Source organism: Brachyhypopomus gauderio, chromosome 9 (genome assembly GCF_052324685.1).
Source record: "Brachyhypopomus gauderio isolate BG-103 chromosome 9, BGAUD_0.2, whole genome shotgun sequence".
NCBI classification, from domain to species: Eukaryota; Metazoa; Chordata; class Actinopteri; order Gymnotiformes; family Hypopomidae; genus Brachyhypopomus; species Brachyhypopomus gauderio.
The window spans coordinates 23,464,917-23,482,815 of NC_135219.1; the positions used below are offsets into that span (position 1 = coordinate 23,464,917).

Sequence of the window (17,899 nt, forward strand, 5' to 3'; positions counted from 1 at the left end):
TAATGAGTTTTGTCTATTATCCTGTTCCCAACTGCATTTGCTATTGTCGAAATTGCACGTTAAATGTCACAAACGTTTGAATAAACCTTTAGTAAAAAATTATTCGGAGCATGAAAGAGAGGAAATGGCATCAGGCGTGCGGAATAATGACCTGTAGCCACGTCAGTAAGAGCTCACCTTCCTCACCTTCCTCAGCCTCTCCGTAAATAACTAGGCCCGCGCTTTTGCGGAAATTAATTGTGCTTCCCGCCACAGGATAGTGAAAGCTCCTTTCTCGCCCCAGTGATTTATAGGCTACGGTGTCCATAACATCCTGATGTATTCAATTTCGACAACATTAATTCAGTGCCACACGGATAATGCGAGGCACTGTCTCGTTCCTGGGTGGGTGTTGACTCACTCCACAGTTAGCAGGCTATGCCGAGTAGACATTTTTCCCAGATTCTCACCCAACCCGCCATTTTCTCGACGACCCCACTCCAATATCAACCGAAGTACAATCGTTTAACTCACCACCACTGCTGCCTGGTGCTTCGACGCCCAAGCGAGTGTTCATCTAAATGTAAATAACTCTCCCTGAAAGTTAACACACAACCTACAGGACAGATTAAAAAGTTTAGAAATGAGTAGTGATGGATTAATGAAAGAACTTTTTCTCCGTGTGAAGAATCGTGCCATCCACAGCGTTTCATAGCCTGTGAAAGCTTAACGTAGGATGTAAAGTAAGCCTGGTTCTCACCAACAGTAACACATCCCCTAAGCATGCACTACATGTAAACACGATTACTATTGAAAGGGATTTTTTTCTAAGTAGGTTGTCTCGATGTCGTGTTAGCTCGTTTTTTTATACTGTGGTGGAGCTAGACCTTTTTTCAATGGGTGGCCAAAGGGTGAGCAAGGCTTTATCAGAGGGGTCCATATACAAATGATGAACAAAAGGAAATAAATATTTCTCTTAAAGTCTGTATTTAAGTGGATTTTTAAAACAATATGATTAATCTACATTTTTGGTTCAAGATATCTAGATCTAAATCTAGTATGTTAAGGGTTTTCAATTGGCTGTGAATATAGTAAGTAGGAGTTATCTGCACTTAGAAAGTGGTTAATCTGTAACACCCACCGCCCCCACACACCCCGACTTGTGAGGACAGTTAATTAGATGACAGTCTATGACATGACATCTTGCTTCCTGAATTTCTTCTTAAACGCCTGTTCCGAGTTGTTCGCAATGGTGCCATACATTTAACTTCAAACGCAACAAGAGAAAGATGTAACAGCCATGTGTGCAAAAAGGGGGAGACGCAAAAGGACTGTGGCCTGTCTGATCCAGGAAGTACAGTAAGAAAGGTAATGTTTACATTTTTTATTCATGATGGTAAGTATCTCGCATCCCAACATCAAACATGGCAGGAACAACTGCTCGCATTTGAAACTGCATTTTAACCTCGTGCCCTTTTCCACAAAATGCACAAACAAGTCTCATGTAAACTGTGAGACTAAAATAAAATATTCCGAGAATTTTTAGTTCGTCCCATCATATTGATGGCACAGGAGTAAGATCAACTTTAATGTTATGCCTGCTAAATGCTGCATGCCGACAGTGTGAAGCACATGATAATTTTGAGATATAAATGTCTATAAATGATTCTCTTACAAACATCCCAATTATACTGTCTGTGTGGCTTCCATTTCATCACCTCAGAACTACCCATGAAAGAAAACAAATTACAATATCAAAATATCATCAACTAGGCCCTGAAAAAGTCCTTTGTAGTATAGGACTTAGTTCATGTCAGGAAAACCAGGATTGTGTGTTTGCCAGATATGGGTTAAAACCTCTTTTAGCTTAAAATGTACAAATCAAAGCTCTTAATGTACGTCTTTATAATGCTATAAACACTAAGCTGTATCCTGCTTATTATCACGTGGGCTAAGTCCTGCCTCCATAGACCTGAAGTGAAATACGTTAACAGGGGGAACGGGAGCTTCTCTTTAGATCTGAGCCACTGTCTTCTCTCCAGCAGAGCGGAGGAACCCAGGCGAACACACACTGCACCCCAGGTGCGTCTTAAGGTTAAGTGCTTTTCTCAATGGCACGATGGCGGTGCTTAGAAGGCACGAGTCTGAGACGCCCCAGCACGTCTAGTTCCCCAGGAGGTAAGAGCACTGAAGCCTACTGTACTGAAGCTACACCCCGATCTCCTGTTAAGGTTAATGTATAGGCAAATATTACCATCATGAGTGTGTCTCATTATGTAGTACAAAGGAAGCCTACAGTATCCAAAATGGCATTTAGACTCAGGCCGGGACGACCAGCACCTTCACGTGCCATAAATCTATATTCCATGCTGCAAATGTATGTCTCCAGCTGTAATGCTGCAGTTCAGTTCAGCTTGTGATCAGCACCACCAAAGGGTCTTTGCTTCCCCTACACAAAGTATTTTTTGCAGTTCTATATCCTTCCTGAACTTTCCACAGTAGGCTTTGTGCATTTCTCAGAACATGTTGTCCTGTTCATGTTGTCCCCCCCCATTTTCAAGTTCATTTTGTATAATTATGATGGCTAGAAAAGTGAAAACAAATCCATTATTTCGGCTGATGAGGACACAGTATTGCTTCTTTTGAACCTGAAAAGCTTTTCACCAGTTTTAATTACTTCACTTCAAATGGTAGTCAGCGGTCTTTGTAGGAGTTGTGGGTACCGCGTTGCTCTTGTTCAGACTGCCACAACACGCCTCTGGAGGTCTCCTATTACTACACACAAACCTTCCACAGGTGTTGATTACTTACCGTCCAACGAGGCAGAGTCGTCGTTGTGTGGGCTTGGCTGTCAGCATACTGATTTGATAGCACTTGGGATATGAAGAGACGGTTTGGTTAGGAGGGGTTTTACGCTGCATTATCATCTGATCGTTGCTATGAAAACGTGTGCGTTTAAAGCAAGACAAAACGTGCCAAGAGTTCCACCAGGTTAAAAGTCATTAGTGATGAACTCGTGTTTTCTGCGCTGTTGTCCACCATCTGCAGAAGAACTTGGCAATAAAGAACATTTTTAAATGCATTACAGTCGCGCACTGCTGGAAATTCACCCCTGAAGAACGAAACTTAAACCTGCATGTTTAAAGGGGAAGGAGGAAATGGTCAGATACAGAGAAACGACCACGCCAGGAAGTAAAGACCACCACGCCAGGAAGTAAAGACCACCACGCCAGGAAGTAAAGACCACCATGCCAGGAAGTAAAGACCACCACGCCAGGAAGTAAAGACCACCACGCCAGGAAGTGGTTAATAAGGCTCAACCTTAAAACAAAGTGTGACCAAGTGGTCCATATACATGTAGCTCATGTTTGAGGGCCACAGGAGTAGAGGGCTACGGACACGCGTGTTAGCTCTGTAGCCTGAGGTGAAGCTCGTTAGTGGAAATCAATTGACTGAACCCGAGGCGAACTGGACTTATCAGGGTTTGTTAATGATGTCTGCCCAAACATTTGTAGTTGTAGGAGGTTCTGTGCAAAGGGACTTTTCCGATGCATATTTAACACAGTTCCTCCATTTATTTGCTTACTTAAGAGTAATGACATGTTGGTACTTTTAGAAAGTAGAATTCAGAAGTCTATATCTGTTGTAACAACATTTAGTCAACGATGGCTGTGTGCATGTATTACATTATAGTGAGTGAGAATACGGGAACCACGTTCCAGGATATCCTGATTTTAAGTGGTTAACATTTGCTAAACAGGAGGAGTCAGCCAAGCAGTCGTCTTCCTTAGAATGAGAAATCAAAGCAAGGATAGCAACGACCTTCGGACGAGAAAATTCAGTCACTGTGCATTTAAACCCAGAGACCAATAAAACAAGACTGCATAGGCTAACAAACATGTCATCTCCAGTTGTCACCTGTGTAAAAATACATGCACCTTCTGTAATATCTTTACAAATAGCGTCACGTTATTTTAACAGATTCTGAGCTTGGGCTGCCACCTGGTGGTCAACAGGAATTCTAATTTTCCATCTAGAGCAAAGCTAGGTTTGAAAATGGTCAGAGCCATTTATAATTTATTTTATGTTGCATCCATTTCAAAAGCAGTTGGACACAGACCGAGGGGCTTATTCATGAAGACAGGCCAATGTCATTGTGACTCAGGTTTTTCTTTTTTTTTGAGGTACTTTAACAGCACAGACAACCCTAATTTTGAACTTTCTAATGGTGGGAGAGACACTTCCAAGTTGCGTCATGTCCCATCATGCACTGCAGAAGATAAGCATCACTCAGAAGATAGCATCACTGCGAGCGTGAACAACAGCATATTCCACAAAAACTACGAAACGGGTATAAATGGCATCATTTAATTTGTGATGGACATCCCATTTCTAAAGTTCGATGTAAGACAATTGTACAGGAATTATTCAGGATGTTTTCTTTACCCTCCTCCATGTTATTGCTTTACAGTAAAACGCATTGGTTGGATATGTGCATTATAGCAAGACAATACATTCATATCAGTTATGCAGATATCAGTTTCATTGTACCTAACATTAAATATATACATATTTTAATTATATTTATTATAGACATGAATCCCACATCACATTGAGCTCACAGTGCATAGGGTCACTTTCATTCTGACTAAATATGCCTCCCTGTGTCTCAGTCACGCTACATTTGTGCACACACTTATTTTGCACGCTTTCCCGATACAATCTATAATGAGCAGAGCTACAATAAGTATACCCTCTGAATTCTAGTTTTCAAAAAGTGATCAAGTATGCAGTTTGGACCATAGATCAGACAGCACATAGGATGAATAGGTGTGTGTGTGTGTGTGTGTGTGTGTGTATTTTGCACGACACAGTAATAGAGAACAGTGAAGCTCTCTGATGGGGACAGGCAAAAGAGGGTGTGACTAGAGACAGACCCTGCCCATGCAGACTTAAAAAAAAACGCAATAAGCTCCACAATCTTCTGTCACAGTCTGTAGTATCAACCCAACACTCAAAGGCTAAGTGAAAATCTGGATCCTCAGATATGTCAACATCAACATCATTTGTTAAAGTGTAGTCAACGGCACTAGAAAACGGCTTCTCTCTCTTCATGAAATCAACTACCACAAAAAGATACCACTCAAACAAAATGGCTGACGGAGCCACCGTAAGCCTGTGTGAGGAACTGACAGTCTCTGGGAAGGGAGAGAGGAGGACATATTTCAGGGGTGCGCAAGGCTTTGGGCAGCATGTCCAGAATACGGTCACTTTTTCCCAGTCCCTGTAGCAGCTACAAAAACTTCAAGATGCCCCCACAGTTTCTCACAGAGGTTGAAACAGTCTTGTACTTCAGAGGAACGGGAGACGCTGGGCGCAGACACGAGTCCTCCTTAAGCAGGCTGAGAGGAGGGGGGAATTACAGCACAGGGAAGACGCCCCCCCCCCCCCCCCCCCCCCCCCACCAAATGTCCATCATCATCAACAGCTCTCACTCCTGCTCTGCTATGGCTGATGTGAAAAGCCCAGGGCTGCTTACGGCATCCGCCAACCAAAGCGTGTTCCTCTTGTGCTTGGCTCTCCCTGACCCGAGAGGGATGCTCTTATTAAGGTTGCATATACTAGCACATATACCTGGCCCAAAAGAACAGTGCCCCCCCCCCCCCGGAGTCCTGTGTGGGCGGCCGTTTTTGCATGATGGAGAAAAGGTCTCAACTGTAGTTGTTGCTCATAGCTGCCGGATTGTGATTGGGGGGGGGCAGACAATGGGATGTTGTGCGATGTCCCATCATGCACTGCAGCCACAGTCAGGATGTGTTCTCGGTAGCTGTGCTCATGGAGTCATCGTGGATTGGTAAGACGGACTCAAAACCACACACACACACACACACCCCTCACTGAAGGAAGCATTGGTTCATGCTAAATAAGAGAAGTACTTGCTTGTTTTAAAGTGCAAGTATCTATATGTTATTCTGTCAACAGAACACCATCGACTGCCCGTAGCAGGCATAATAAACCCATTAATTTCCCTGATACAGAATGGCTGTGATCACAAGCTGTCCTCGGCTTCCAGATGGAGTGAAGGACACGTCCCTCATCAAAGGGGACACCGTTACACCTTCCTTAATCTCCTGGTATAACAGAAAAGGATATAAGATGCACCTTCTTCTCATGTTGATACAAGGACTGCTTCACACAGGCCTCAAAAGACACCGTTCCATGAACCCTTCATTCAACAAGCAGAAAAGTGTTTGTGTCCCATCATCTTTCCACAGACATTCATAGTCCAACCCGGACACCCCCCCACACCACTGTGCAAAAAGGAATAGTCAGGCAGGCAGGCCACAGCCTGAAGTGCGCCCCCTACAGGCCAAACCTCCCGGCTCATTCTGCTTTTCCCATTAATCTTGTGTCAAGATTTCAAATTCTTAGAAAAGAAAAAATGCTAACAGTACAGAGTTACAAAATATTAAAATATGTACACAACTTCAATAAAAAAAAATAATAATAAACAATAAATTAATAAGTTAAAGAAACAAAAACGTACAAAAAAGGTGAGACTCCATGGGTTCAGGTCAGATGAATTCAACGCACACATTCAACCGTCCACGTTTGGCAGGTGATCCACTTGTTTTCGTTCTTTTGGGTGGGGTTGGGGTGGGTGGGGGCTAACAGGGCCAGGAGCCATTGAGTCAAGAGTCATTGTAATAGTGGTGGAGTTTACAGGTTACAGACACTGGGGACACCACTCCACAGAAGCCCAGAAACGTGTGGCGTGTGGAGGACTCTAAAGATCTCATGGGAATCTATCAGCGGGTTGTTGTAGGTTACAGCAAGACGAGTCCAGGCGGGTGCAGCCCGGGTTGAAGGAAAAGTCCGTTTTGAGGTAATGACGTTCTGACACTGCAGTGGAAGAACAATGGTGTCGCTTACGAACAAGAGCTCAGAAGATCTGATGAGCCCATGTTCAGGAGATGGAGCAGTGTTGAGGTGTAAAGGGGGGAGGGGCACATCTGGGTGACTCTGAAGATCTGGAGATGCCTGGTGTGACGTGGAAGTGAGAGCAGACAGACGGGTGGAGCGAGCTTTTAGTGGTCTTCTTGACACATGGGCAGATTGACGAAGGTGAAGACGTTGTACTCGATCATGATGGAGAAGCAGAGGAAGACGCCGTAGAGGAGAAGAACGTACACGCCCAGCTTGAAGTCCAACTTCCAGTTGTTGACGTGGATCCCCAGAATCTACAGACACCCCACATCATCTAAATTAGGGACTGGTTAACCACTTCAGATCTTCAGAGAACATGTGCAAATGCTTTTAAAGCCGGAATTTATATCTTCAAGGAAGGACCATGCTGTATATTTATCTACAGAGTTTCAACAGACTTGTTTTACATGAAGAAACTGTTCATTGAAGGAACAAGAAAAATGTTTTTAGCCCCAACAAGTAGCAACAGGTGCTTATTCTTTTTATAGTTATTCTATGAAGTGCTGCTCAAATGAAATTAATCAAACTGCTTTTTCTCCACCAAACTGGTTTATAGAACCATATATGAACCATGGGGAAGGTCCCCTGCATGGAGCTGGGCCATGTTTTAAAAAGACTTATTACAGAATCTCTGAAATCAGGCCACTAGGTGTCTGTGTATGGTTGTTTTCATAATGTGGAGAAGAATTATTGGAAATGTAAGAGGATTTTTCTTGTGTAAGACAACTAGTCAATCCATTATATTTGTTGGGCATGGCAGAGAAGCCAGCAGTGCATGGTGTGTTTGGTAATCAGACAGAAGTGTGTTTGGTAATCAGACAGGAGGCGTACCGTGACGGCCACTGATCCCAGCAGCAGAGCTACGGAATATACCAACCCGCGGCTGTTAATCATCACCTAAGAGGAGTAGGGACCACGTTAAATGCCCATCTTGATTTAATCTGCTCAGTACTTAGCAGAGCATACAATACAATCAAATATGCTAATGCTGCAACAGTGAAATTGAACGGCCATTAATTAGGATTATGGAAAGGACATTATGATAATTGGTGGCTGCTAGCTTCCATTTGTAAACAGACAAATTAACATGCTGGATTGAGCAATTACTTAATAGACCCAATTAGGAGTGGACCAAAAGTCAGGTCCAGTTCTAGGTTTAGGGATCAGAAGGTTAGGTTTAGGACGCGTGCTTGTTTTTTTGGGTCATATAGAGACAGCCGTTTAGCTACAGTGTTTAGGGACATGCGCTAATATTGGACGCCCTTACCACTGAGCCGTAGCTGATGGCCATGGTCTGCAGGGCCCAAGGCACTCCCAGGCCCACCAAGATGTCGAACACGTTACTGCCAATGGTGTTGGACACAGCCATGTCCCCCAGGCCTGCAACACGATTACGGATCACCACAAGATCAGGCATGCACAGTCAAGACCAGGCATCGATCTGACATCACGGTGGAGATGTATTGTTTGTTTTGCTTGTTGTTAATCTGCATATTAAAACAATCTGAGATTTAAAATGAGAGGCCAACCTTGGCGAGCCACAATCAGACTGGCGATACAGTCAGGAACGCTGGTGCCCGCAGCCAGAAACGTGATGCCCATGATGACATCTGGGATGCCAAGTGTGTACCCAATGATGGTCACCTAGAGCACAGTGGAGAGTGGGAGGTCAAGAAAGCCAGGAACAAACAAACACACACACACACACACACACACACACACACACACACACACACACACACACACACACACACAACGATGCATGGATGAGGAGAGAGACGAGGGTCATTTGGCACTTACCATCCACACCATGAAGTAGGAGAAGACTGCGATCCAGACGGTGGAGAGGATGAAGGAGAGCATGAAGAACTTCTCCCAGCGTGGTTTGGCACAGTTGGGGATGGTACAGAAGAGTAACAGGAGCAACGGCCACGAGATCAACCATTTGGTCCTGTTCATGCAGCCCCCTACACACACACACACACACACACACACACACACACACACACACACACACACACACACACACACGAGATCAACCATTTGGTCCTGTTCATGCAGCCCCCTATATACACACACACACACACACACACACGAGATCAACCATTTGGTCCTGTTCATGCAGCCCCCTATACACACACACACACACACACACACACACACACACACACACACACACACACACACACACACACACGAGATCAACCATTTGGTCCTGTTCATGCAGCCCCCTATATACACACACACACACACGATCAACCATTTGGTCCTGTTCATGCAGCCCCCTATACACACACACACACACACACACACACACACACACACACACACACACACACACACACACACACACACACACACACACACACACACACACACACGAGATCAACCATTTGGTCCTGTTCATGCAGCCCCCCTACAGCAAACACGCACACAATGATGATCTCAACAGCTCCCTGCAGTGCCTACAGTGCATAGAAGGAGAAGAATTCTAATACAACCCTGTTCTCTTAGTTAAAGGAGTTCAGTTGAGAAACAGCTCTTTCGATATATTGTACCATTTATTATTAAATTTACATTTACATTTTATGGCATTTGGCCCTTATCCAGAGCGACTTACATTTTTATCTCATTTTTATACAAGTGAGCAGTTGAGGGTTAAGGGCCTTGCTCAGGGGCACCTCAGTCATGGACTCAGGTCTGGGGATCAAACCCACGACCCTCCGGTCACAAGACCAGTTCCCTAACCACCAGGCCATGACCGCCAAATACTTACTAAATACTAGTAAGTATTTGTAAATACTAAATACAAATAAATTTGTCAAAAAAATAGTAAATGTAAATACTCGTAAGACTTCAATCCAATTATTCATAGTTTTTTTAGTATGCAAGGTACTACCAAATGTCACCTAAAAGAGAATGGGTTTCCCTTTCAACTCTGGTTTTCCAAAGATATCTTGTCTTTCTGGGCTACTGTTGCCTGAGGCTTGCTCACTAGTGGTCTAGACCTGGTGTGTGGACAGCGGTGTTGGGGCTTGTTAAGTGCTGCACAAGTACACTTGATCAGCTGTCCATCTTAGACAGGCTCAGTCCTCACGGCCCAACACTCACCTGTGTAGATCAGCTGTACGTCTTAGACCCAGTCCTCACGGCCCAACACTCACCTGTGTAGATCAGCTGTACATCTTAGACCCAGTCCTCACGGCCCAACACTCACCTGTGTAGATCAGCTGTACATCTTAGACCCAGTCCTCACGGCCCAACACTCACCTGTGTAGATCAGCTGTACATCTTAGACCCAGTCCTCACGGCCCAACACTCACCTGTGTAGATCAGCTGTACATCTTAGACCCAGTCCTCACGGCCCAACACTCACCTGTGTAGATCAGCTGTACATCTTAGACCCAGTCCTCACGGCCCAACACTCACCTGTGTAGATCAGCTGTACATCTTAGACCCAGTCCTCACGGCCCAACACTCACCTGTGTAGCTATTCCAGTTTCTTTATAGTGAGGCAAGCCGATTTTATTCTGAATGCCTCTTACAGGATTTGGCGGATATGCTGATATTATGCTGCTGTCACTATAGCAACAACCTTTTTGTGTGTGTGTGTGTGTAACTTAGTCACGTAATTAGGATAAGAGTTTCGAGTTTGTCCTACATGAGGTTAAAAGTCATTTTCCACCTGGTTCGTTTTTCAAAGCGTCCTGCAGGCAGTTGCAGGGTTTACCCTCACACACAGCAGCCAGATGACGCGCCCTGCAACGCCGCCTGGCTGGCAACTTGACATTTGCCACAAAACACTCAACACTGGAGGAGCCAACTGCAGACGTTGGCTGTGGCTGCCTCCGCCCACGGCAGGTGGGGTGGGGAGGGGGGGCGGGGGGGGGGGGGGGGGGGGGGGGGGGTGGCACAGCTGCCTCCGCAAATCCCTCACCCAAAAACGGCGACTCACGCCAAGACTTCTGGCACGGGTGTGTCGCGTGCCGATTCAGGGAGAAACGAAGATCTGGCAGAAAGGTGCACCTCGTCTCGGGAGGAAACGTTTCATTAGTCTCCAAAACGAAAATAATTAAGTTCACCTGCAAATCAAAGAGGCGTGAAGTACGCGCCGTTCGACAGAGCCCAGATGAAGTTTGAGAGGCGTGTTGCGGAGAAGGTTGGAGCGCGTGGCACGTGATGGTCGGGGACGAGGACGAAGACGTGCAGAGGACACGAGAGACGAAAATAAACGTAGGAGTCCAACTGATGATGGTGTTTACATTCGGCAAGAAAGTTGCACAGCCCGTGTGCAAATGGAGCGCGTCACAGTATGTGGCCCATACATTATTAATACACCCATTTCCAACATACTGCATTTTGGGTGAGATTGCATCTAGTGATGAATCACGTTTGTACTGCTGTAATAGATGTAATAATTTATAGTGCTGCTTACGTGGTAGGATGAAGGGGGAGTTCAGTTCAGCGTCCTCTTCCTCGCTGGGTTTGTCCTCGGGGACGTTCCCGTTCTCGATGTCCGTCTTCCCATCCACCACTACTACCTCCACCCCATTGGCCCCCTGCACCAACTTCTGCCTCTGCAACAGCCAATGGTAGCACAGAGCACTTCATTCCAACCAATCAGGACCACATCTGATCAACGACCTAAACAGCGAGACCCATGGAGGGAGGTCTGCTCCATGAACCCCCGGGCACGTGACCCCACCCGCCGGCCACGTGACCCCACCCGCCGGCCACGTGACCCCACCCGCCGGCCACGTGACCCACTCTACACAGGTGGGTATCACGGGTACCTCGGTGATTAGGAGACGGCTGGCCATGCGCAGGCGGGTCTTGGGCCCAAAGTGGTTGGTGACCATCACACGAAGACCAGCTTCAGGGAACCGGTAGTGCGGAGGACTGGCGTTGATGATCTCATCCACCATGATCACAGACCCGCGGGTGTAGGGCTTGCTTGGTTTCACTAGAGGCAGGGCATGGGTGGTTATGTACGTACACCTATACACATACAAGCTAATAGCTCTAAAAAAAATGTCAAACTCCATGCATGACCTAGATATCAATAAATATTTACAAAATGTACACAAACATCTGAATTTGAGGTGAAAAAGAAACATTGAGTTCTATAGTTACCGCACAGTAGGACATGAAAGTTTGCAAGCAGAAGCCAAAGTGGGTTTAGTGTGGCTAAGCAGACAAGCAAGGTCAGCATGTACAGAGACGCCAATCAAGGAGAACTGGAGTAAGAACATTCACACAGGAGTCGAGCGTCTCACAACTTACCAGAAAACAAGGAAAAAAAGACTCCTATTAAAAGAGGGGAAACTGCAGAGGGGAACTAATGAAAGGGGAGGAGACAAGAGAGGAGAGAGAGGGGAGAGAGAGAGAGGGGGTGGGGGGAGAGAGAGAGAGGGAGAGGGAGAGGAGGTGAGGGGGAGAGAGAGAGAGAGGGGGTGGGGGGAGAGAGAGAGAGAGAGAGAGAGAGAGAGAGAGAGAGAGGAGGTGAGGGGGAGAGAGAGAGAGGGAGAGGAGGTGAGGGGAAGAGAGAGAGAGGGAGAGGAGGTGAGGGGGAGAGAGAGAGAGAGAGAGAGAGAGAGAGAGAGGAGGTGAGGGGGAGAGAGAGAGAGAGAGAGAGAGAGAGAGAGAGAGAGAGAGAGAGGGAGAGAGAGAGAGAGAGGGGGGGGGGTGAGGTGAGAGCTGAAGAGACAGGGGATTACCTCAGAGTCAGCGCTGGTAGGAAGCAAGATGATCATAAGATAAGGGTGAATAATCTCCCCCTCCGAGAAACACACACACAGACACACACACACACCAAAGCCAGGACTTGGCACATAACTACATGCAGCCTTCTAGGGTTTCATTGATAAGCCAAAAGTCAAACATATTCTGTTCAGATATTTGCACAAGGACATAGTCCATTACTGAAATCACAACACGCTGGTCTTGACCACCAGCTACTGGACCTGCTAGATAAACTGATGTATTGTCAGTAATTCACTGTCAAGACAGATAATCCCTCTTTACGTCAATCTCTGACTACGAGACCACTCACTCACGGCTCGAAGGTTCATTTAGCCTCTCAATCATAATCATCAAAATTATGAATTGTGCAAATTCCACTCAGACCAAAACTCTACGTAAACGCAGAACAGGCTTTAGAAGACACAGCATGTCTGGTTAGCCTCACCTCCACCCAGAGAAGCACAGGGAGGTCATGTGACCCGGCCAAATCATTACCATCCTCCAGTTCACTGCCGCTCGCCGCGTTGCCATTGGCAACGTTCTTGTTGCGTTTTCCTGTGAAGAATCTCTGCATGCTGGAGTTGAATCTGGGGGGGAGGAAGGGGCGGAGACATAGTGAGACGGAGAGAGATAGAGAAGGATGAGAGAGGAAGAGAGAGAGAGAAGGAAGAGAGGAAGAGAGAGAGAGAAGGAAGAGAGAGGAAGAGAGAGAGAGAAGGAAGAGAGAGGAAGAGAGAGAGAGAGAAGGAAGAGAGAGGAAGAGAGAGAGAGAGAAGGATGAGAGAGGAAGAGAGAGAGAGAGAAGGATGAGAGAGGAAGAGAGAGAGAGAGAAGGATGAGAGAGGAAGAGAGATAGAGAGAAGGATGAGAGAGGAAGAGAGATAGAGAAGGATGAGAGAGGAAGAGAGAGAGAGAAGGATGAGAGAGGAAGAGAGAGAGAGAAGGATAAGAGAGGAAGAGAGAGAGAGAAGGATGAGAGGAAGAGAGATAGAGAAGGATGAGAGAGGAAGAGAGAGAGAAGGATGAGAAAGAGGTAGCAAGGTAGGCAAAGTAGTGTGAGAGAAAGAGTCTCCAAAATCACGTCTCCAAAATCACCAAAACCGCACGTCTCATCACCAAATCTTCTCAAAGACCACGAGGCAGCAGGGAGACAGTACGATTTCCCCCCGGCTGTAACCAAGGGAGACGACCTGAGGCTAAACTCAGAGTTCGGGCAGCGACAGCTGTGGCTGGATTATCCGAGCAGAGCACAAGGGCCAGTGCACCAGATTAGAGACACCGTCGAGCAGCAAACCGAGATTAGCCGCTGACGCCAGGGGCCAGACTACAACACCCACCACGCAGAATAAAAACATCAACTCCAACTGCCACATGGCAGACGGGAATGACCGTGTAACGTCAATGTCCTAAACTGGAGTTTGAACCGGTGTAAACCCGCTAAACATACAACTGAACGCTCAGGCTGGAGTACTGGAGGTCAGAAACTGTACTATACAGAAGTGTTTTTAATGACCCGTCTAAGTGATCGTACTCTTATGGCTTATTATTAATATTTGTCTAATTATGTAAAAGGTCTTTCTTTCCATGACTTCATTTTGCCGTCACACTCATGCAAACTGCATTTTAATCGAATATAATGCGGCGAAGTTATGATTACGCGTTACCTGTTATTACATATTGCCTGGCAACAAGATTAAGTCAGTGACCCAAATCAGACACTCGAGAGACTGTGTGTGTTGGTGATGATGGAGTGTGTGCCGTCTCCACACCGTCACCGGCGTTCGTGCTAGCGGAGAACTGCTACTCACTTCATGATCAGGATATATCCTGCGTACATGACGACCAGCACCAAACTCTCCCACCTGAAGAGGGAGGAAAGCAAAGGTCCCGCGTCAGGACCCGAGTCCCGCAGACAATGAGCTGGGGTGGGGGGGGGGGGGGTGTTCACACACTCACCACACGATCTTGTCATCGTAGATGAACTGAAAAAGAGCAGAAGAGAAGGACACGGAGAGCTTGTTTTAAAACTCCAAACTCCTGGAGGAGAGATAGAGAGGCCAGCATCTCCAGCACATCACGCTGCCTCTTCCAACTGGGTGTATATTACATCTACATTCGTGTGGATCTTCGCCCACGCCTGATCAAAATTTCAGCTTCAAAACACTTGTTCGTGTTCGCTAGACTGTGCTGGTTTCTCCAGCCCTGCCGGATCCAGTGTGGTTAGTGCAGGCTGGTTTTAAGCAGGACTTACTATGATCAGAGCCACCACGGCCAGGATGTAGTAGAGGGAGTCACGGAACACAGCCCACCAGGTCAACAGCACCACCTGGTGGAGGGGTACAAACCCACATCAAGCACTCGCTCTCCTCAGCTTCAACCACGATGTGTTGGCTACACGTGAGATGTGGGTGGTGGTGGGCGGAGCTTGGAGGTCATGAACCAAAATGGCTGCAGGTTTGCTCATGTCGAGTAGCAGTGCCATGATGACATTACCACCGACCCCTTTCTACACTGGCCAACAACAGGGGCCCAACCCCTCGAGCAGACTGGGTTTAAATACAGGTACACAGGAACAGATGTTAAAATACCATCTGGACCAGGTTTAAGTTACAGCTAAAACTTTATAATACAGGCCTAACATAATTAGGCTCGACAGGTTTGATGAATTCACGTTTGACATGTTACTGTGCATCAAAGTGAACACTAAAGAAAGAAAAGGGAAAAGGGAACCCATAAAGAAAAGGGAACCCATAAAATTACATCTTCGCTTATGATATTTCACTCACCAGAGAGCTGTGTGTGTCACAGGACACAGAACACACACTTTCACTTCAGCCTTACCGCTACTCCATTAGCATTAACACTCCACACAGTGGAATATGGGTCCATCACACTAACATCTACCTTCACCATCTTGACACACTGCAGTGGTGTGCAGCACTAGATGGGGACCAGCAGTTAGTGTTGTACTTCTGACGGTCCGTCCCACTAATCACGCCACCACCGCACAGCTCAATCCGCCATGCTGGTATCCACCCAGCCGTTTTAATACGCCTGCCGCATGTCTCAAGACTTACATTAAAGACTACTAACCCAGTTAAAATAAAGAATCAGCTAAACATACACAATACAACCGCAGACAGACAGTCCTAGCTACATGATTAAAGGTTAATTATAGAGGATGAGAGCATTTGGAAACCTTTTCTTTATCTACCACATCTGTAGCGTACGGGCGATTACCACCCACTCACAACAATTACAACCAATATCCAGCACTTAAACGGATGGGAAAAGCCTCATTGACTTTAAAAACACTCACAATGCCAGAATAAAGGCAGATGTTTGATTCCAAGACATAATACAGAATTTGAAAACAAGATTACGTACACAATATAAAAAGAACTCAAAGCTATAGCCATTATTTTTCCAACAATAGATGTCTTACGATGGTCTGCATAAGTACTATAAAAGTGTCGGATAAAACCGGACGTCTGCACAGTCAGAAACTAGTTCAATTTGAGCTCAAAAGCACAACGCTAGCAGGGAGTTATTACCATAAATTCTCCCGTCAGAAAAAGTAGTCCCATATCCAAAAGAACATTTCATACAGACTTTAAAATGTAGTCCAATGTCTGAAAGGACAATTTAGAGAGATTTATGGCTTTATTAACAAATTAACTTTGAAGAATCCATGAAAGCACCTTATCGAAATGTGTTTCACGTACATTGACGGACTGCTCTAAAACCTAGCTGCCTCTGGGCACCCGTGTCACACGGCGTTTCCATGAAAACTGTGATCCGAGTCAAAACGTTCTCTTAGCACAAGGACGCACATCAGACACGGTCGATACAGCAACCACTGCAAACTGCTAGAATGTTCCTTTTAATTTGGACCTGTTCTTCACTACGAACAGTGTTTCTGCACATGAATTGATTAATAAAGACATTTTACTACACATGAAAGAGGTCCGTGTGTGGAAACGTCACACGCACACACACACCTGTCCAGCAAAAATCCCACACACTCCAATAATACAGAGGATGTTGAAGACAGCAGAGCCCACGATGGTTCCCACTCCTACATCTCCGTGAGTGATGAACACACCTGGAAACACAATCGCAGCAAAGCACATTAGCTCAGGGAGACGTGTGTGTGTGTGTGTGTGTGTGTGTGTGTACACATGGAATATTCCATCGTCATTTTATTGGCCTTCACATCCTTTCATTTGGTCTTTAAACAGGAGCTATACAAGAGTAATTTCATGTCAAATATTGCGTTTAAAACAATTAAGAAGGGATAAGCCTTACAGTTTTGGTTTGGTCATTAGTGTTTTCAAGTGTGCCCGTGTACACAGTTGTGTGTGTGTTTTCATTCCTCACCTATAACTGATGCAAACAGTTCTGGGGCGGAGCTTCCTGCTGCCATGAACGTGGCCCCAGCAACATCTTCACTCAGATCCAGCTTCTGCAGGAGACACACACAGACACACACACACACGGAAGTGCACTGTCCACAATTTAAACCACACAAACACCGAAATACCAAGAGCACAAAATCTACATTTTTTACACCACACCACTGAACCGTGCAGAGGCATTAGGTCTCACTAAATCATTTTATTGCGCCCATTAAATGTTTAAGCAGAGCATATAAGAAACTGTCTACTGTGACCTACTGTTAACACCCTCGTACCTCACAGATCTTCTCGAGAGAGGTCACAAAGTAGTCATCACACACAATGGCCAGGGCCAGGAACATGTAGAGAGCCTGTGAACACAACGGTGAAAAGCCCAGCTCACACACATCCCGTCACACACACCCCATCCCCATGCAGGACTGCGTCCCTGTTCTATCTGTACAATCAGACGGTCAAAAACGAGACTTTCACAGCAGGAGCAAGACAAGCGTCCACCGCTAGAGGGCGCCAAGTAAGCACTAGAGAGCATAAACGGAGCTAAAACAGACCAGTGAACTAACACCACGCACTGCTTCACATTCACCTCTTGGAGAGGCAGCGCGATATCTTCGCTAAACTTTACATAGTCGGTAACTTCTGCACATAAACTATGACCTCGCATCAGTAAGGCTGCGCTGGTGAATAAATCATGCGCCTTCTTGAGCCGCAGCAGTGGTATTTATAAATACTGTCCACAGGGGGCGCCATAGGACTGAAATAATTACACTGCATCA

At 46.0% G+C, this 17,899-nt stretch overlaps 1 protein-coding gene across 1 annotated transcript in view; it reads right to left on the minus strand.

Annotated features, from left to right (window-relative positions):
- Nucleotides 1-4,331: 4,331 nt before the first annotated feature.
- Nucleotides 4,332-17,899, minus strand: part of slc24a4b (solute carrier family 24 member 4b) — a 34,746-nt gene continuing 21,178 nt past the window's right edge. The window contains exons 4-17 of the mRNA XM_077018012.1: nucleotides 17,402-17,476; nucleotides 17,089-17,173; nucleotides 16,710-16,813; nucleotides 14,960-15,034; nucleotides 14,665-14,690; nucleotides 14,517-14,570; nucleotides 13,204-13,295; nucleotides 11,760-11,929; nucleotides 11,402-11,543; nucleotides 8,767-8,933; nucleotides 8,496-8,610; nucleotides 8,234-8,346; nucleotides 7,798-7,863; nucleotides 4,332-7,220 (exon numbers count right to left, since the gene is read on the minus strand). Coding sequence (XP_076874127.1) covers nucleotides 7,068-7,220; nucleotides 7,798-7,863; nucleotides 8,234-8,346; nucleotides 8,496-8,610; nucleotides 8,767-8,933; nucleotides 11,402-11,543; nucleotides 11,760-11,929; nucleotides 13,204-13,295; nucleotides 14,517-14,570; nucleotides 14,665-14,690; nucleotides 14,960-15,034; nucleotides 16,710-16,813; nucleotides 17,089-17,173; nucleotides 17,402-17,476 — 1,437 coding nt within the window. The 3' untranslated portion in view covers nucleotides 4,332-7,067. The remainder of the gene's footprint in view (nucleotides 7,221-7,797; nucleotides 7,864-8,233; nucleotides 8,347-8,495; nucleotides 8,611-8,766; nucleotides 8,934-11,401; nucleotides 11,544-11,759; nucleotides 11,930-13,203; nucleotides 13,296-14,516; nucleotides 14,571-14,664; nucleotides 14,691-14,959; nucleotides 15,035-16,709; nucleotides 16,814-17,088; nucleotides 17,174-17,401; nucleotides 17,477-17,899) is intronic.